We start from the raw sequence: 21,843 nt of genomic DNA on the forward strand, positions 1-21,843 counted from the left end.
TGTTTTAAAGCTGTTATTATAATTTAACATGTTATAACCTCTAAAACAAGCCAAAATCTGAGCAACACTGATTTTATCTGAAAACTAGTTCAAGTAATTATATATTCTCTCTAAAGATCTTTAAACCCTTAAAAAATGTTGCCTACCACAAAGCATATGATTATCTAAAATACCCAGTACTAAATACCTTTCTTTTTACAGGCTTTTTGAGGCATAATTGACATATAATAAACTGCCTATATTTAAATTTTACAATTTGATAATTTTTGACATATTTATAACCTGTGAAACCATCACCAAGATCAAGATAATGAACATATCTGTCAAACCCAGTAATTTATTTGTTCACATTATATATAATACCTTATTTTTGTCCCTCTTGTCTTCTCGCTTTCCATGCCACTTCCGATCTGCTTTTTGTCACTCTAAATTAATTGGAATTTTCTAAAGTCTTTATATAAACTGACTTATATAGTGTGTACTCTTTTTTTAATCTGGCTTCTTTCACTTAGCATAAGACATTTGAGATTTGTTTAGGTTGCCACATCCGAGCTGTTCATTTTATGGATATACTGTAATTAGTTTGTGTATAAGTGTATAAGTTTATCCACTTACCATTTTTTAACTTGAGGGACTATATATTTCAATAGAAAACAGAGACTTTAACACTTCTATTGGAAAACTATTAAAGTGCTCAATGTATGTGCACATAATATAATATATTCTATTAGGACACTCTAGCTTCCAAGCTTCTGGCTACTGCCAAATAAGAATGATAATATTTTACTTTTATGATTTCCCAAGAAACTAATGGAATCTGCTAGTGCTTCAGTTCCCAGGTTTTGCTTTTAAAAAAATGCATGTGAATTAGTCTCCAGCCTCTAGTGATTATAGAATAATAAAACTTTGTTTTTACTGGAGAGAATGCTGAGTCACTCTTCTCAGTATAGCAAACAGATGTGAAGGGTCTGAAAACAGAAGACATATTTTCACTTATTATTTTTTAAACTACTTCTTTTTTCTGCTTCTTGGTAAAAATTGGTGGTCAGACTAGTTCCATTAAGAGGCACCAGAAGCCAGACTGCTGTTCCTTTCCTTCACTAAGGTATTATATTTTAAATTGTGATGGGATGACTTAACTGAGGTAGTAAAACACATTGTGAGAGAAAATGTTTGGACTGATTAATGTTTTCTAAATTATTTTAAATTTATAAAAATGAATTAGAGCATCTTTATCAGATTTTTGTTTTTACTTTTCTTCCTGTATCGTTTCATGCTAATGTAGCTTCTAAAAATGAAAAGTATGGACTCTGATGATGTACTTTTTATCTTTCAATCTGTAAGCTTTCTGAAATTTTGCTACTTGGCAAAGATGTCTATGTCATTTGATTACATTTTGAGCACTAAATTCATGTGTTTAAAAAAAAAGGTTTCCTTTATTTATATGTTATCATTCAAGTTCAGTTGATAGTTAACTCTGGTTTTAACATTGAAATGTATTATTTAAAAGGCAAGATCTCTACTTAGTAGTAACCTAGGTATGAATTTTTAAAATAATGAAAAGTTTATTTGGCCAAGGTTCTGAACTCTCCTATGTGGGAAGGAAATAAAAATCTTTCTCCTCCTTTTAATAATTTGTGCTTATATATTTGTTAGCTTTTCAATAAGGTTTTAATTTTTAAATATTCAGCTTGTATGACTATACTATGAGATCAGCTGTGTTGACATCTTTTTCTTCTATTATCCTTGACCTTACCACTTTGTCTTTTTAATATTTCTCCACTGATACTTTAATGAAGTCTTAAAGGGCAGAGATTCACACATGTATTCAGCATTGCATGTTTACCCAGAAGTCACCCCAACAATTTTTTTCTTACCATTTTATTGTAAAGTAAAACATAGACACATAAAACTATACAAAACAAATGTAAATCACAAACAATTATAAGACAGACTCTTGTAACTACCACACAGGTCAAGAGTAAAACTGCCATAACTACCGAAGCCATTATGTGCCCCATGAAACCACAAGCCCAGCTCTCCTCCCAAAAGTAAGCAGTCCTCCTTTTTAAAACATAGTTTATCACAAAAGTATGCATCTTTAAAAACTATAGTTTAGGCTTATTTGTTTTATTTGCTATGTCTTTCACTCTACAAGTTCTCTCTCTATTCCCTGTTTTCCCCCTTAAAATTTAGTTGTCGAAGCTCCCCAATCATTTGATCTGTAGAGTTTCCCACGGTCTGGATTTTGCTTTTATAGTCTCATGGTGTAGTTCTGCTTGTTTCTTGGTCCTGTGTGTTTCCTGCAAATTGGTAGTCACATATAGAGACCTTGTCATATTCAGGTTTGTTTTTGGCAAGACAATCAGTGGTATTCTGTTCTTTTTTCAGGAAGCACATAATGTCTGATGATCTCTTTATGTGTGTATGATGTTAGTAATAGTTGATGCTCAGCGCCTAGATCAATTAGATTATTTGTGGCATTGCAAAATGGAGATTTTTTTAATCCTCTTATTTCTTTTTCACTTACTGGCTGGAATACATCCCCTCATCTACTATTTGATTAGTAGTGGTACACTAAGGCAGAATAAATGCTTGATTCTTCACCTTTGTTTACCATGTTTCAAGATAATGAGTTAGCCTCCTTTCATCCTTTGAATGTGGACAGTTTTTGTTGTGTCATTATGAACTTATAAATTTAAACATATTTGATGTTTTTCAATCCATTGTAGTTCTTATCCTTGTTGAAGTTCATATAGTCCCATATCTGGCTGAGGGGATCCTCTTCAATCACCTACTAAGTGTTTTTAATATGACTCTAGTTTTGATACCTTGATAGCTTTCTTGCTTTCTGGCATGATATTGCAGGGACCCCCAACGCCTGGGCTGTGGACCTGTACTGGTTTGTGGCCTGTTAGGAACTGGGCTGCACAGCAGAAAGTGAGTGGCAGGTGAGCAAGCATCACTGCCTGAGCTTCACCTCCTGTCAGATCGGTGGCAGCATTAGAGTCTCATAGGAGCACAAACCCTGTTACGAACTGCACATGTGAGGGATCTAGGCTGCATGCTCCTTGTGAGAGTCTTAATGCCTGATGATCTGAAGCAGAACAGTTTCATCCTGAAACTATCCTCTACACCCCAATGTTATGGAAAAACTGTCTTCCATGAAACTGGTGCCAAAAAGGTTGGGGACCGCTGTGATAGCGTGTTCCAGGCTTATCTGGAGGATGGACAGGGTTTATTAATTTATCCATGCAGATGCTATGAATAAATGCTCTAAATTGACTGAAAACCAGTACTAAGGGGCTAAAACTAGCCGTGAAACATGTACTTTCTTTAAAAAAAAAAAGAAGAAAAGAAAAACAAATCAGTCATTCAACAGCAGCAACAACAAAGCATTTTTTAAGCACTTACTGTGTATCAGGCATTGTATTGGTTGCAGAGAATATGGAAGTGAATAACATAAAACTGCACTCAAAGAGTTTACAATCTGATTAGGAAAACAAAACAAGCTAAAACACTACATTAAGGGACCTTGTAAGGCCCCAGGATGGTGTGAGAGTTCATAGAAGCAACGTAATTCAAGGTATGGAAGTCAAATAAAAGTTTGTAATGAAAATATTATTCAGTCTTCTAGTTCAAACATAAGTGTTCTAGGTGAGGAAACTTAAGGGAACATTATTCAAGGTGGGGGAAACAGTATATACAAAAGCCCAGAAGTGAAAGAGAGTGTATATTATGAGAATATGAAAATTGTTCAGTGACTGAAGTGCTGGGTGGAAGAGGGTAAAGAAGAGAGATAAATAGAGACCACCAAATCACGAGCAACCCCGTGAACTGTGTATTAAAGAATTTGGATTCTATTCTGAGGCCAATAACAAAGAGGCATGCTCAGATTCCATAGAATGATCAGTCTGACTACAGAGTGAAGATGCATTTTACAGGGGATAGGAACATGAATAAGTAACAGGAAAACAGAGAAAGTGACTTGCCCTAGGGTTGTGGAGGGAAGTTTGTAGAAAAGTGGTTCAGACCGACAGCGAATTAGGAGATGTAATGCATGGGGCTTAGTAAATGATTGGAAGGTGGTGGTGGTGATGGTGGTGGTGGAGAGGGAAAAATAAGTATTCAGACTATATCAAAAATATGAAAATATTCAAAGCATATGATTTTTGGCTTAGAAACTGGTGGATTACCTCAAGGTGACATTCACTCAAATAGTGAACAGAGGATGAGGGAGGAACATAATGGAGAAGGTAATAAGTTCAATTTTAGACTAGCTAGTGTTACAGCAGGAACTAGAAGTGTCTTGATTCAAGTCCACAAGAAATCCCCCCCCCCCCCCAAAAAAAACACACTAACAAAGGGTGTGTTCTAGAGAAAGGGTGTAAAATTATCAGGAAAAGAATCTAGGTTTTAAAAAATTGCCTTATATACAAATAATAGCATAGGTGAGCCTGACTTTCTTTGATTAGTAAAGCAATCAACAAGTTTCTATTAAACATATCTGTATTAAACTATTCCAGAACATTCAGAAATCTGATCTTGTGATTATCTTTCTGTTGCCACTGCTTTTTCTTTTGTCAGAAATGTCCCCAAATTATATTTTTCCTCACAGAACCCAAGCTTTAAATCTGAGTTGAGGCATTCATGTCCTAATCCAGACTGGATACATTGGTATCCAGTCTTCTTATTATATCTTATGTCTTCTTATTAGTTTTTCTTTCCAGAATGAATATCCCAGAAACAACCTTGCTGTTCCATCTTACTTCATATTTTTTATTCCCGTTACAACTTATCCCTTCACTGAACTACCTTTTCTTGTGGATGTTCACATTTTAATTTCAGCTTTATTTACTTTTAAAGATGCTGATTCTTATACTTTTACTTTTTTCCTTCACTAATGTCAGTGGAAAATAACCTATGACAAAATCAATAAAATGAAAACACAATTACTAGCTTATTACAATTATTGAATCATAATTTGACGAATCACACTCTATTTCAGCAAGAATTTTAATCTGATACTTTTAAAGCAACATTGTAGGCCTTTTTCCAGCACAGATTGTATTTAACACTGTAATCCATTTCTTTTTGTTTTGTTTTTCATTTCTTGAGCCAAGTATTTTAGACTGCTAATATAATTTCCAAAAAAGGAAAATCATTATTCTCATGCAAATTTAAACACAGGTCAAAAATTTTATTCAACTTATTAATTAATGATGGAACCTGTAAGATAATGGTTCGTAGAGCCTTTGAGGACTTCAGTATTTATAGACAATTAAATATGGGGATGTTAGAATAAGATAGTTTAGTTAGATACAAAACTGATTAATCCTGTATATTAAGCCATAATTTTGGGTGCTGGGTTTTTTTTTTTTTTATCAGACAGAAGTTGTTTGCATCTCTACCTAACAAAAATCTATACATTAATGTGTAGTTAGTAAACAATGAGTCCAACAAAGTACGTTCACCTAATCTTTGGTAGTCCTATATCCCATATGATGTTGAAAGAATATGTCATATACCTTTTTGCCTTATTTCCACATTGTGGATAATTTTGGACTAAGACTTCTACTCTCTTTAACTGAACTAGAGGGCCTCAGGATTGTTTGTGAATAACTGATGAAGTAAATTCTATTTTAGTATACTTTGTAAGTTTTATATTCCAGTGTTAAACAACTGCCTAACTTAATCTTCAATATTGAATTTTTGAGGAGTATAAATTGCTTTAACTGGGTATGGGGGAATAGCAAAGAGAATTTTATATGATAAATGGATTTAAAGTAATTTTCTGCGGAATAAACTCTCTACATTTTTATATTCTCTAGGGTTTTCCAGGAGATATTGGGATTCCTGGACAAAACGGCCCTGAAGGACCAAAGGTAAAATTAAGAAGAAGAAGAAGAGAGAGACTAAATAATTATGGTTATCTAGAGATCCTGATTCTCAATAAATGGGAAAATATTTTAGAAATATCAGAACATTTCTGGATATTTTTAAGCTATCTCAGGTACATTTAATAAACTTTAGGTTTCAGATAGTTGCAAATGATTTTTCTAATTTGGTATGAACTGAGATTAAGGGTGACAATATTTGCAAAATCACCCAGAAGGGTTTTTTTGGAAGAGAGTGGAGAAAAAACTCTAAAAAGCCATAGCATATAAATGGCTGAATATAAATAAATGGATGAGAATTTCCTGACCACTAAAACCCTTTAGGGACATAAGATATCCACTCATTAAAATAAAAGAAAGCCTATGGTGTCCATGAACCTTTACATAGCACAAAATACCTGAAGAAACCTAAGCATTTTCAACTTACAAGTGAAACCACAATTATTAGCTTGTTACCATTATTAAAACTCATCTTGAAGACTCACGTACTAATTTATTATTTCAACAATGCTTTTAATCTAACCATTTTAAAGCAACATTCTAGACCTTTTCCCAGCACAGATTTTGTTTAACACTATGGTATATACACAAATTTACTGTTTTGTGTGTATACTAGGAAATATCCTTAGCAAAATTTTAAATACCACAATTTGCCATGCAAGCTGATGTGAAATGGGCATTGTAAGCAAATAAAGCATTATGAATTCACATGTAAGGATGAAATAGCCTGAAGTTGGGAGAACTGGCAAGTTGTGAAATGTAGCTGCTATGGAGGTATCAATGGGAGCAGAGAGAGACAAAATGACAGGAGATGAAGCTGGAAAGGATCTTGATAATAGCCATATTTGTTAGTGTTCTTAATGTTGAGCAGCACAGTACTCTAGTAAATGCTTTATAGACATTATCTCATTTATAGTTATTATGTCATTTAATTTTGGCAACAGCATTATGAGGTAGTTATTCCTATTTTACAGATGATTAAGCTGTTCACTCAGTCACATAACTTTAAGCTACATAGCCAGAATTCTAACCCAGATATGATTCCAAAGTCTGAGCTTTTATACCCTTAGCTTTGATATTAACTTAAATAGAGCATTCAGCACCATGCTGAAGAGTTTCTACTTTATCAGACGGGCATCATGAAGTAATCAAATATATTTGAGTAGTGAAGTATCTTCGATGGTTATATTTTTAAAAGATACCTCTTATGCCAGTTTGGAGGATGGTTTCAAGAGGGGAGAAACTGAAGACAGGGAAAGTAGGCAATAAATAATAAAGATTTGAAACAGGACATTCATTCAGCAGATATTGGCTGCCTCTCATGGCAGCCATTGTGCTAGACCATAAGGCTACAAAGATTCCTATTTTCAAGAAAAAAAAAGAGTCCTGTTCCCTGTTTTCAAGAAACTTAAATCTAGAGAAAGATATTCAGGAAAACCTTAATAATAATCATAATGAATAATATATAATCAGCAATACTGTGAAAGCACAGGGTCAGGGAAGTCAAATTATGTTTTGCAGGGAAGATAGCACTTGAGCCTACATGAGTGAGTAGGAATTTGTGAAGCAGACAAGTGGGATGGATGGCATTCAGGAAAAAGAAACTTGTGAAAAGATGGAGGTGCTATATTTGGAAAATATTTATAATAGAAGTTATTTGTTGTTGATCTGAATTTCAAATTTAACTGAGCATCCTGTAGTTTATCAGGCAACCCCACCTGCCACCTACAAACTTATACCTATATGCAGGGATCTTTTCCCCTTCCTTTCTGTCTCCATAGAAGTATTCACTCACCTCTTCAAGTTCCACATATGTTTTGCATCACATCCTCTCCTGACTCTTCAATGACCTCATGCCATCTATTATCACCTTTATCCCAATTTCTCCTTTGATAGAAATTTCCCCTTTACCCTTAAAATCATTCTCACTGCCAATCTTGTAGTTAGGCACCCTTTATTTTTCGCCAGGATAGTGTAGTAGTCCTCCAGTAGTTGTTCTTCCTGCCTCTAATCTGGCATTTCTTCCTATCTACCTTCAAGCTGCAGATGGAATAATCTTTTAAAGTATAGATCTCATCATGTCACTCTTTTGCATAAATCCTTCGTGACCTCCACAACTCCCATGTTAAGGCTCGTACTTTTTTTACTCTTTATACAACGTTCTTTATGATAAAACCCTCTCTCTATAATTGTATAGTTATACAGTCATATCCACCATCACTCTTCCAAAAGCATCACTTTAGCCAAACTATTTAGAGTGCCAAACCATGCCCTGCTTACGCAAATCTCACAGCTTCTTACATGCCATTCTTTTTGTCTGGATATATATATTCCTGTGCCCTTCTTCATCTAGCTAATACCTACACATCACATGTAACATGTCCAGGAAGCTTTTTCTGTTCCTCCCAAATCTAATTGAGATATGCTTTTCCTATATTGCTGAAAAAAAATCTCTCAAGCACTTATCTTTATGTATTATAACTTCTGATGTGCTTATCTGTCTATTAGACTGTAACCTTTTTGAGAGAAAAGATTAATTGATTTTATATACATCATAAAAACTAGAATAATATGGATAGCACATATAAATAACTCAGTGAATAGTGGTTGAATGGATGATTAGTTGAATGACTTTAGTTAAAAGCTGTTTTGGAAATAAAAACAAAACAACTAGGTAACTGATTAACATAAAGTGATGGAAGAAAGAGAAGTCAAAGATAAAGCAGTCTTTGACTTGGGTTGCTGATGTCATTGAACTTAAATAGGCGACCCAGGAAGAGGAACAGTTTTGGAGGATGGGGATGATAAGAAATTTGATTCTGGTTATATTTAGTTTGAGGTACCCATTTGACATCTGGAGGTAGAAATAATTAATAGTTCATAGTAAACCAGGCTGAAAAGCAGAAATAGAAGCATGAAGGAAGTTGAGAGAGACAAATAGTGTAGAGAATGGAGTTGAGGATTTTTCCTGCCAACTTTAGCCCTTCACCTGGTACATAAATAGGAACTTGAACTTTATACATCATATAAATACATTTATTTATCCTGTCATTCAATAACTTATTTATTCAAGCATTATTGAGTTTCTTCTGTGTTAGATCAAGTAATAAATGTGGGATTATAAAGATTTCTAAACTCTCTTCCTTCCTCCAGATGAGGTTATAATTTAGTGGGAGAGATAAAAAATAATAATAAGAAAAAATATAAGAAGTTCCATATAAAAGAGTTAGTGAAGTGCTCTGAGAGCCTAGATAATTGAACAATAGTGTCTCTCCTGGGAAATTGGAAAATACGTACTTCAGGTGGAAGTAATAATAGAACTTAACGTTTTTTTTAAATTTATTTATTATTATTATACTTTAAGTTGTAGGGTACATGTGCATAACGTGCAGGTTTGTTACATATGTATACTTGTGCCATGTTGCTGTGCTGCACCCACCAACTCGTCATTTACATCAGGTATAACTCCCAATGCAATCCCTCCCCCCTCCCCCCTCCCCATGATAGGCCCCGGTGTGTGATGTTCCCTTTCCCGAGTCCAAGTGATCTCATTGTTCAGTTCCCACCTATGAGTGAGAACATGCGGTGTTTGGTTTTCTGTTCTTGTGATAGTTTGCTAAGAATGATGGTTTCCAGCTGCATCCATGTCCCTACAAAGGACACAAACTCATCCTTTTTGATGGCTGCATAGTATTCCATGGTGTATATGTGCCACATTTTCTTAATCCAATCTGTCACTGATGGACATTTGGGTTGATTCCAAGTCTTTGCTATTGTGAATAGTGCTGCAATAAACATACGTGTGCATGTGTCTTTATAGCAGCATAATTTATAATCCTTTGGGTATATACCCAGTAATGGGATGGCTGGGTCATATGGTACATCTAGTTCTAGATCCTTGAGGAATCGCCATACTGTTTTCCATAATGGTTGAACTAGTTTACAATCCCACCAACAGTGTAAAAGTGTTCCTATTTCTCCACATCCTCTTTAAGTGTGCATATCATACTAGGTGAAGAACCAGAGAACTTTCAAAATTCTCTTCAGTTTGGGAATTTTGTTTCTCTTGAAGTTTAAGTGTCAGAGAACTGAAGAAAGCCAAATGACCTATTTAATTTTCTTTTGTAACGGTGATCTTTAGAACTTTCTTCTCACTACTTCTTTTAGTCTTAAAATTAGAACGTCAAAACTGGGGCAAAAGACTTGAAGGCTAGACATTTTAATGAACAACAATGGTAGTAATTACTACCCACTGGAAATTCAACCAATATCTAGGTTTATTCAATAAACATGAGTTCATAGAGTCATTAGTACCAACATCATGAGACTAATTGATGTTATACACATCACTGAATTTTAAAAGAATATCCGGGGATGATTTTATCAAAAGAACAGGAAAATTATAATATAATTTTCTGTTCTGTAGATTGAGGAGGATCTGGTTTTGTCTATCTTCTTGGTCCTTCTCATTTTCCTTGAAATTGTTTCTAGAAACAGAGGGAAAAAACAACCAAACATACTGACCCTGTTAACATGATGTGTTTCTTTAGCTGGGTGTACTGTATCATAAAAGCAAGCATCTTGAAACTTCTTTCATTTTTATATACATGTCTTGTTTGGAAAATGGGAATGATAAAAATTGCTAAAGCTCTGTTGAGGCTTTACAATGTGGTCATCAAGAAAATCATGTGCACTGTATTTGAAATACATAGTTACCCTATTTGCAAACAATTTGGGCTCTTTCCAGAGCAATTTGGCACAGCAATAAAGAAGGCTTTTATTTTCTGTTCATTTTCTGCCAGTTCACTAAAAACCTCAAAGTAGGAATGGAAACTTGTGTTAATTATAGTTCTACTGATTGTGGATTTATATGTGTCTGTATATTTGTATTAAGCTACAGAACATACATCAGTAAGCCTTTTTGAGAGCTACACAATTTGGGAATCTGCTTTCAAGAATCCCATATCATTAGCAAAACCAGATCCTTTGCTGCTTACTGCAGAAGGTAAGAGTAGCAAATAAATATTGTCTATTCTCCAGTAAGCAGAGGAATAATTTGTTGCTATAAAGGTTTGTGTTTTTACTTTGGCTATGGAATTAGGGATACTAAAAGAGGCTGTTATTGTCTCTTGCATAGCAGACCTGATAAGTTTTTATAGAAAGCTTACTATTTGGATTATGTTGCATAATATGTGGAAATAGTTCTTGCACTGAATTATTACAATATGTCATGTATTTATCTGTAGAGAGGTAAGCTAACTTGGTAAGAGGGAGGTGTGTAACTCTACACAGTTTTCTAAGATTACTTTGACCCAGGCCTGAAGGTTTACATTCTATATAGGCTATACCAAGATTTTATACACAGATTTCTTATATAAGACATTTATTCTCCAGGTAGAATTTAGTCAGCTAAGAAATATTTATTGAGCTTGTACAATGGGCAGGGTACTGTGTTTAAGCAGTGACTCAGAAACAAAATTAAAACATGGTCTTCTTTTTGTTAGGAACTTGTAATTCTCTGGAAACATGAGTCCTTCAAAAGTGAAAAGGTAAAAAGCACAATAACTAGGCAACATATGATAAATGAGTAGGAAGAAGTTCAGAGGAGAGGATAATCTGTATGGTCATTTTTCTGAGAAAATAGAGAAGTTGGGATTTTTAGTCAGATTGGTTGGATTAGGCCAAGTAGAGCCGAGGAATGAGAGATTCTGTGCAAGAGGTGCAAAATGAACACTGGAATGGAGAGCAGAAGTAAACCTACCTGACTTTAAAAAAAAAAAGGGGGGGGTGGGTAGGAAGCAGATTGTGACAGATCTTAAATAGAAAATTAAAGGGTTTAAATAACAACAAGCATATAACATGAATTACACCCCCTTAGTAAATTTGTTTTACTAATTTGTTTATGGTATTATAACACTTAAAATGTGTGCGCACTGTTGTACAACAGATCTGTAGACATTTTTCATTTTACAGACTGAAATTCTACACTTATTGAACAGCAGCTTCCCATTGTCCTTCTCCCCACAGCCACTGGCAATTAGCATCCTACTTTTTGCTTCTATGAGTTTAGCTACTTTACATAGTGCATATAGGTAGAATTATGCATTTGTTCTTTTATGACTGGCTTATTTGACTTATTTCACGTAATGTCATTAAGGCTCATCCATCTTGTAACATATGACAGGATTTCCTTCCTTTTATGGCTGAATAATATTCCATTGTTTGTATATACCACGTTTTCTTTACTCATTCATCTGTCAATGAACATTTGGGTTGTTGACACCTCTTGGCTATTGTGAATAAAGCTGCAATGAACACAGCAGTGCAAATATCCTGTTTATATCGACAAGATATAAATATGCAGTTTTTATCCTGTTTACATTGATGTAAACAGGATATTTGCACTCCTGTGAGATCCTGTTTTCAATTTTTTTGATGAATACTCCGAAGTCCTTTCTCCAATTTTTAGCCCAGTACTTTGGTTTTTGCTATTGAGTTATAGGAGTGTTTTACAGATTTTGAATATTAACCCCATATCAGATACATGATTTGAAAATATTGCTTTCCATTACATAGGTTGATGTTTCACTCTATTTTTTTCTCTAACTGTGCAGAAGCTTTTTAGTTTAATTAAGTCCCATCTATTTATTTTTCTTTTTGTTGCATTTGCTTTTGGGTTTTTGGTCATGACTTCCTTGCGTAAGCCAATGTCTAGAAGATTTTTTTCCAGTGTTATCTTCTAGAATATTATGGTTTCAGGTCTTAGATTTAAGTCTTTGATCCATCTTGAGGTGATTTTTTGTGTAAGGTGAGAAATGAGGATCCAGCTTTATTCTTTCACATGTGGCTTGCGGTTATCCCAGCATCATTTGTTGAATAGGGTGTCCTTTTTTTCCCCACTTTATGTTTTTGTTTGCTTTGTTAAAGATTAGTTAGCTGAAAATATTTGGCTTCATTTCTGGGTTCTTTTTTCTAGCCCATTGGTCTACATGCCTAATTTTATACCAGTACCATGCTGGTTTGGTAACTACAACCTTGTAGTATAGTTTGAACTCAGGTAATGTGATGCTCCAGATTTGTTCTTTTTGCTTAGTCTTGCTTTGGCTATTCTGGGTCTTTTTTGATTCCAAATGAATTTAGTATTGTGTTTTCTAATTCTATGGAGAATGATGATGGTATTTTGATGGGAATTGCATTGAATTTGTAGATCGCTTTTGGCCGTATGATCATTTTCACAGTATTTATTCTGCCCATTCATGAGCATGGGATATGTTTCCATTTGTTTGTGTCATCTATGATTTATTTCAGCAGTGTTTTGTAGTTTTTCTTGTAGAGGTCTTTTACCTTCTTGGTTAGGTATGTTTCTTTCTTTTTTCTTTTTTTTTTTTTTTTTTTTTTTTTTTTTGTGAGACGGAGTTTCACTCTGTCACCCAGGCTGGAGTGCAGTGGTGCAATCTTGGCTCACTGCAAGCTCCGCCTCCTGGGTTCAGGCCATTCTCCTGCCTCAGCCTTCTGAGTAGCTGGGACTACAGGCACCGGCCACCATGCCTGGCTAATTTTTTTTGTATTTTTAGTAGAGATGGGGTTTCACCGTGTTAGCCAGTATGATCTCCATCTCCTGGCCTCATGATCCACCCACCTTGGCCTTCCAAAGTGCTGGGATTACAGGAATGAGCCACCGCGCCTGGCCTTGGTTAGGTATATTTCTAAGTTGGGTTTTTTTGGCTTTTTTTTTTTTTTTTTTGTAGCTATTGTAAAAGGGGTTGAGTTCTGGATTTTTATTCTCAGCTTGGTCGTTGTTGGTGTATAGCAGTGCTACTGATTTGTCTACATTGATTTTGTATCCTGAAACTTTACTGAATCTATTTATCAGAGCTAGGAGCTTTTGAGTGAGACTTTAGGGTTTTATAGGTATATGATTATATCATCAGCAAACAGCAATGGTTTGACTTCCTCTTTACTGATTTAAATGCCCTTTATTTCTTTCTCTTGTCTGATTGCTCTGTCTAGGACTACCAGTACAATGTTGAATAGCAGTGGTGAAAGTCGGCATCCTTGTCTTGTTCCAGTTCTCAGTGGGAATGCTTTTAACTTTTCCCCATTCAGCATAATGCTCACTGTGGGTTTGTCATAGATGGCTTTTATTACCTTGAGATATGTTTCTTCTATGCCAATTTTGCTGAGGGTTTTAATCATAAAAGGATGCTGAATTTTGTCAAATGCTTTTCCTACAACTATTGAAATGATCATATAATTTTTGTTTTTAATTCTGTTTATGTGATGTATCACATTTATTGACTTGCATATGTTAAACCATCCCTGCATTTCTGGTATGAAACCCACTTCATTGTGTATTATATTTTTGATAAGCTGTTAGATTTGGTTAGCTAGTATTTTGTTGAGGATTTTTGCATCTATGTTCATCAGAGATATTGTTCTGTAGTTTTTCTTTTTTATTATGTCCTTTCCTGGTTTTGGTATTAAGGTGATACTGGCTTCATAGAATGATTTAGGGAGGATCCCCTCTTTCTCTGTCTTTTGGAATAGTGTCAATAGGATTGGTACCAATTCTCCTTTGAATGTCTGATAGAATTCAGCTGTGAATCTCTCTGGTCCTGTACTTTTTTTTGTTGGCAGTTTTTAAATTACCATTTCTATTTTTCTGTTTGTTATTGGTCTGTTCAGAGTTTCTGTTTCTTCCTGGTTTAATCTAGGAGGGTTGTATACTTCCAGAAATTTATACATCTCCTCTACATACTCTAGTTTGTGTGCATAAAGGTGTTCATAGTAGGTTGAATGATCGTTTGTGTTTCTGTAGTATCAGTTGTAATATCTCCCGTTTCATTTCTATTGACCTTATTTGGATCTTCTCACTACTTTTCTTTGTTAATCCCAGTAATTACCTATCAATTTGACTTATCCTTCAAATAACCAGCTTTTTGTTTCATTTATCTTTGTATTTTTTGTTTCAATTTAATTTAGTTCTGCTCTGATCTTTATTATTTCTTTTATTCTGCTGGGTTTGGGTTTGATTTTTTCTTGTTTCTCTACTTCCTTGAGGTGTGACCTTAAATTGTCTATTTGTACTTTTCCAGACTTTTTGATGTAGGCATTTATTGCTCTGAACTTTCCTCTTGCTACTGCTTTTGCTGTATCCCAGCGGTTTTCATAGGTTGTGTCACTATTATTGTTCAGTTCAAATAAATTTTTAATTTCCATCGTGATTTCATTGTTGACCCAGAGATCATTCAGGAGCAGATGATTTAATTTTCATGTATTTGTATGGTTTTGAGGGTTCCTTTTGGAGTTAATTTCCAGTTTTATTCTACTGTGGTCTGAGAGTATATGTGACATAATTTCTATTTTCTTAAATTTATTGAGACTTGTTTTGTAGCCTCTCATATGATCTATCTTGGAGAATGTTCTATATGCTGATGAAAAGAATGTCTATCTGCAGTTGTTGGGTAGAATGTTTTGTAAACATCTTTTAAGTTCATTTGTTCTAGGGCATACATGAAGTCTACAATTTCTTTGTTGACTTTCTGTCTTGATGACCCGCCTAGTGCTGTCAGTAAAGTATTGACGCCCTCCACTATTATTGTGTTGCCATCTACCTCATTTCTTAGGTCTAGTAATAATTGTTTTATAAATTTGGAAGCTCCAGTGTTAGGTACATATATATTTAGGATTATGACATTTTCCTGTTGGACTGATCCTTTTATTGTTATATAATGTCCCTCTTTGTCTTTTTTTAACTGTTATTGATTTAAAGTCTGTTTTGTCTGATATAAGAATAGCTATTCCTGCTCACTTTTGGTTTCCATTTGCATGACATACCTTTTTCCACCCTTTTACCTTAAGTTTATCTGAGTCCTTTTGTGTTAGGTGAGCCTCTTGAAGACAGCAGATACTTAATTGATGGATTTTTTTTTAATTCTGCCATAAGTGGAGCATTTAGGCTGTTTACATTCAATGTTAATATTGAGATGTGAGGTACCATTTTATTCCTCATGTTAGCTGTTGCCTGAATACCCTGTGGCTTTGTGTGTGTGTGTTGTTGTTGTTTTGTAGGTCTTGTGAGATTTATGCTTTAAGAAGGTTCTATTTTGGTGTATTTTAAGGCTTGTTTCAAGATTTAGAACTCATTTTAGCAGTTCTTGTAGTACTGACTTGGTAGTGGCGAATGCTCTTCACATGTTTGTCTGAAAACGACTTTACCTCTTTCGTTTATGAAGCTTAATTTTTCTGGATTCAGAATTCTTGATTGGTAATTATTTTGTTCGAGGAGGCTAAAGATAGGACCCCAGTCCCTTCTGGCTTGTAGGGTTTCTGCTGAGAAATCTGCTATAAATCTGATATGTTTTCCTTTATAGGCTACCTGATGCTTTTGCCTCACAACTCTTATGATTCTTTCCTTCATCTTGACTTTAGAGAACCTGATGACTATGTGCCTAGGTGGTGATCTTTTTGTGATGAATTTCCCAGGTGTTCTTTGATCTTATTATATTTGGATGTCTCTATCTCTAGCAAGGCCATGGAGGTTTTCCTGGATTATTCCCTAACATAAGTTTTCCGAAGTTTTAGATTTCTCTTCTGCCTCAGGAACACCAATTATTCTTAGGTTTGGCATTTAACATCATCCCAAAATTTGTGAAGGCTTTGTTCTTTTTTGTTGTTCTTGTTTTTTTCTTTGTCTTTGTCTGATTTAGTTAATTAGGAAGCCTTGTGTTTGAGCTCTGAAGTTCTTTCTTCTACCTGTCCTAATCTATTGTTGATACTTTCCAGTGCATTTTGTATTTCTCTGAGTTTGTCTTTCATTTCCAGAAGTTGTGATTATATTTTTATGATATCTGTTTCGCTGGAGAATTTTTCATCTATAGCCTGTATTGTTTGTTTTTTTAAACTTCTTCAAGTTGGTTTTCACCTTTCTCTGGTATCTCCTTGAGTAGCTTAATAATCAATCCTCTGAATTCTTTATCTGGCAATCAGAGATTTCTTCTTGGTTTGGATACATTGCTGGGGAGCTAGTGTGGTCTTTGGGGGTGTAATAGAACCTTATTTTGTCATATTACCAGAATTACTTTTCTGGTTCCTCTCATTTGGATAGACTGTTTCAGTGGAAAGATCTGGAACTCAAGGACTGCTGTTCAGATTAATTTGTCCCACAGGGTGATCCCTTGATGTGGTGCTCTCCCACTTCTTCTAGGAATGGGACTTCTTGAGAGCGGGACTGCAGTGATTGTTATTGCTCTTCTCGGTCTGGCCACACAACAGGGCTACCAGGCTCCAGGCTGGTGCTGGAGATTGTCTGCAAAGTGCCCTGTGATGTGATCCATCTTCAAGTCTCTCAGCTGTCGATACCAGCACCTACTCTGGTGGAGGTGGCAGGGGAGTGAAGTAGACTGTGAGAGTCCTTGGTTGTAGATATGTTTCGGTGCTGACTTTCTCAAATGCTGGTTATGCTAGCAGTGAAGTTGTCATGTGGACAGACTCAGGACCTCTGGTTAGCCAGGATGTTGCAGTCAGTGAAATTAGCTATTGTTTTCTCCTTCATTGGAGTAGGGTTATTTTGTCATGAGTTGCCATAATATCCTGAGTTGGTTGGCCTCCAGTCAGGAGGTATTGCTTTCAAGAGAGCACCAGCTGCAGTAGTAGAAGGAGGATATAAGCTTACCCTAAGTTGGCCAGAATAAGTATTTGGGTTTCTCAGGTGATGCGCAAGGCCATAAAGCTCCTAAGGATTTATGTCTTTTGTAATTGGCTGCTAAGGTGGGTAGAGAAGTACCATCAGGTGGGAACAGGGTTAGGCCAGTCTAAGCTCAGACTCTCCTTGGGCAGAGATTGCCGCACTCCTGTGGGGGAGGGGTATGGTTCTTGGGCCAATGGGGTTATGTGCCAGAGGGCATTTTGTTCCATAATACCCTCTGTCATCAAGGAAGTAGGGGAAAACTGGTAGCATTAGGTCTTACCCAGCTCCCATGCAGTTGGTGAGGCCGGTTTTGCCCCTGACAATGTGCCCCACTAGCAGCACTGAGTTTGTCTACAGGTAGCCTGTGCTCAGCTTTCAGACCTTGCCCCAGGCTATAAGCTTCCCTGCTGAGAAAGCAAGCAAGGCTTTCAGGCCTCCCCCTCCCTGCCTTCAAACACTGTTGGGCTTGGCTCCTGCGCTACTCTCTGCAGCAGTTCCCGTTCACCCCCAGATTCTGCTCAAGAGAGCTTGCTTCAGTCAAAATTATTACAAAATTCAGTTGGAACATCACATACCGGGGCCTATCATGGGGAGGGGGGCGGGGGAGGGATTGCATTGGGAGTTATACCTGATGTAAATGACGAGTTGATGGGTGCTGACGAGTTGATGGGTGCAGCACACCAATATGGCACAAGTATACATATGTAACAAACCTGCACATTATGCACATGTACCCTAGAACTTAAAATATGATAATAATAAATAAAATAAAACAAAAAAAAAAACAAAGTTCAGTTGGAATCTTTTTTCAGCCTGTGATCCCTCCCAGATTCTGCTGGCTGCCTTCCCTGAGGGCCCTAGTGAGATATAGTCAGGGATGGATTCCCTTGGCTTGACCTGGAGAATGGGAGCGCCTACAATGCTCCTCCTGCTGCTGCTTCTACTTTTATATTTCACGCTAAATCAGTTTCAGCTCTAGGTAAGGTTAAATCCTTCTCCTGTAATCCGGATTTTCAGGGTCCCCAATGGGGATGTGTTTCCGGAGGCAGGTGTTTCCCCTCACACACTTTGGGAACTCATGGTTTTTTTGCCTGCCTCACAGAATTTGTAGCAGTGTGCCACTTCTGTCAAAGGATCTATGAAATCCTTAAGTTTTCCTGGGAATTTACTGTAGTGGTTCTTAGAACAAAAGTCCGTGATGTGAGTCTCCATACACTGTTCTGTCTGTCCAGGTGGAAGTCCCTTCCCTACTACCATTCCCAGCCTCTGTTAACCACCTTTCAATTTATTCTCTATCTCCACGAAATCAATATTTTTAGCTGCCACATATGAGTTGGAACATGCAACATTTGTCTTTCTGTGTCTGGCTTATTTCACTTAATATAATATCCTCCCATTCTATCCTTGTTGTTGCTAATATAGGATTTCATTCTTCTTATGGTGGAATAATATTCCATTGTGTATAATATACTACATTTTCTTTATCCAGTCATCTGTTGGTGGATACTTAGGTTGATTCTGTATCTTGGCTATTGTGAGTAGCACTGCAATAAACATGAGAATGCAGATTCTGTCTCTGATATACTGACTTTCTTTCTTTGGGATATATACTCAGCAGTGGGATTGCTAAATCATATGATAGTTCTATTTTTATTTTTTGAGGTGACTCCATACTTTTTGTCATATTAGCTGTATTGATTTACATTCCCACCAATACATCACCCTTTCTTTGCATTCTCACCAGTATTTGTTATTTTCTGTCTCTTTAATAGTGATCATTCTAACGAGATGATATCTCATTCTGGTTTTGATTTGCATTTCCCTGATGACTAGCGATATTGAACATTTTTTCATTTATTTATTGGCCATTTGTATATCTACCTTTGAGAAATGTCTACTAATTAATGTCTGATATAAAAGGAGAAAGGAAACTGGTATTAAGTTCCTGTTATATTCTAGGTATCATTTTGTTTATTCCTACAGCAACCTTACAATGCTGATGGTAACATGATTCTACAGATTAAGAAATAGTTTACATCTCTAGTAAACTGCAAAACTGGAGTTCAGATCTGTACTCTACTTCCAGTTCTGCACAGTTTAACTTTTTTAAAATTTGTATTTAACAAATGATAAATATGAAACATATGTGCACAGCTTAAACAATGATGATAAAACAAACCCTATAAAGGATATTAAACAGAAAGTTAGAAGCCCCTTGTGTGTCTCTCTCTAATTGTGTCTACCTCCTCCATCTCTGCATTTAGAGGTAAATATTCTTTTGTTTTGGCCATGCTTTTACCATCTGTATATACTCCTACAATATCTGGCGCTTTGAGTGTTTTGTAAATTCATGTAAATGGAATTCTACTATACATATTCTTCAGTGACTTTCTTCTTCCATTCAATTTTGTCTTTTCATCTTAATCCAGGTTGATACATATAATTATAGGTTCATTTTTAATTTACATTGTATAGTATAACCCACTATATAGATATACTGTAATTTTTAAATTGATACTGCTGCTGATAAACACTTATGGTCTTTCTTGTGGTTGGTTTGCACAAATGCTCCAGGTGCATCTGTACACTATGTAAATTCCCATTTAAGGATTCAGTATTCTATAGATGACCATTAGATCAAGTTTGTTAATATTAGTATTTAAGTTTTCTCTATTCTTGTGGTCTTTATCTGCTTGACTTATGGAGAAAAGTGTCTTGAAATTTCTCTCTCTAATAGTGGATTTGCCCAACTCTATTTGCATATTCATCAATTTTCACTTTTTATACTTGGAATTCATGTTATTAGATGCACAAAAATTTATGCTTTTTATCTCTTCTTGATGAATATAACCTTTAATCATTATTTAGTCACACACTTAAATAATGTAGTTTACCTTCAAGTCTGCTAGATCTAATAATAATGTAATTACATCAGCTCTTTTGGGCTGGTAAATGCCTTGCATATTTTGTATTTTAGGTGTGTTTCTTGTAAATGACATATAACTAGATTTTTTTTCTTTTAACCCAACTTTCATTTTTCCTTTAAGATTATAATTTTGGTTTTGAAAGAAGAGAGAAAAAGAAGCCTAGATTTGCCTGCTTCACTGAAAGGATTATTTCTGGTTCTGGATAAGTGGTTCCATCCCGAGTAAATAGTTTCAATGAGAAAGTTAGGGGGGACCTCATTTCCTTTAACCAGTCAGTCCTCTGCAGGTTACACTCTGGATATGGAGCTGAGCCTGTTTTTTTCATGCACACCCTAATCTTAATATTGTATGTTCTTAGAGCCTTTTGAGCCCCAGAAGTTGTTTATAATTTTTTATTGTATGCTTATTTTTATCTACAAGTTTTTATTAGCCTATTATAACTCAATACAAAATCATTTTCATATATTAAAAATATTCTAATCCTCCCAGAAAGGATTTTGCTCCTTTTTCTAAATTCTTATTTATACTTTGCATATACCTCTACTTCTATTACAACTCTTAAAGTAGTAAGTTTTATTTTAAAGGACCATCTCCCATAATAAATGATGAATTCATTGGAAACAGGGACTCTGTCTTACTGATAATTGTATACTTAGGGACTAATATTGTGCTGTTAATTGAGCCTTATACATAGTAGAAAATTAATAAAATGTCAGATGAAAAATGAACAAACAGATGAATTAAGTGATTAAACTAGCTGACAGGTGGTAGAATTCAAATATGACAACATTCTAATTCTGTACCTCCAGTCAGTGTAGACACTTAAAATCTTTCACTTTGAATTCTAAAAGAGCAGTTTCAGATATTGAAGGCAGTTTGAAATCATTGTATCAAATCAGGATTATTTCAGTTGTAAGTGGTGGAAACCTGGCTTAAACAGGCTTACATAAATACATGAAAAGTTCAGGGATTCAATCACAGCTGAATTCAGGACCCTAAACAATATCAGAAGAGCCCAGTCACTCCAACTCTCTCCATTTGTTGATTCATTGATTTCATTCTCAGGTTGTCCCCTGGATGGTTTCCCACTGTTCAGTTTTACCTCATTTTTAATGCTATTCCAAGCAGTGCCACTGAAGTTTGAAATGTGCTTCAGTTGGGCTGAGTTGGGTCCCTTACTCATTCCTGGACCAGTCATTTTTCTGGGGATGTACAATACACCGACTGACTTAGATCTCTGTCACATGTTCACAGTCACAGTCGGAGGTGGAGTCACCTCCCCTCAAACAACATGCACGAAGAGTGAAGAGAGTTTTTCCTTAAGGAAAAT

At 35.5% G+C, this 21,843-nt stretch overlaps 1 protein-coding gene across 6 annotated transcripts in view; it reads left to right on the top strand.

Moving 5' to 3' along the window:
• The window catches only part of COL24A1 (collagen type XXIV alpha 1 chain), a 400,532-nt gene that overhangs the window by 162,813 nt on the left and 215,876 nt on the right, over positions 1 to 21,843 (top strand). For all 6 annotated transcript variants that reach the window (XR_012418180.1, XM_015433402.4, XM_065519318.2 and 3 more), the window contains one exon: positions 5,832 to 5,885. Coding sequence is in view for 5 of the 6 variants with exons in the window: in XM_015433402.4 (XP_015288888.3) it covers positions 5,832 to 5,885 (54 nt within the window). In the remaining variant the exon portion in view is untranslated. The remainder of the gene's footprint in view (positions 1 to 5,831; positions 5,886 to 21,843) is intronic.

This window comes from Macaca fascicularis, chromosome 1 (genome assembly GCF_037993035.2).
Source record: "Macaca fascicularis isolate 582-1 chromosome 1, T2T-MFA8v1.1".
Taxonomy (NCBI): domain Eukaryota; kingdom Metazoa; phylum Chordata; class Mammalia; order Primates; family Cercopithecidae; genus Macaca; species Macaca fascicularis.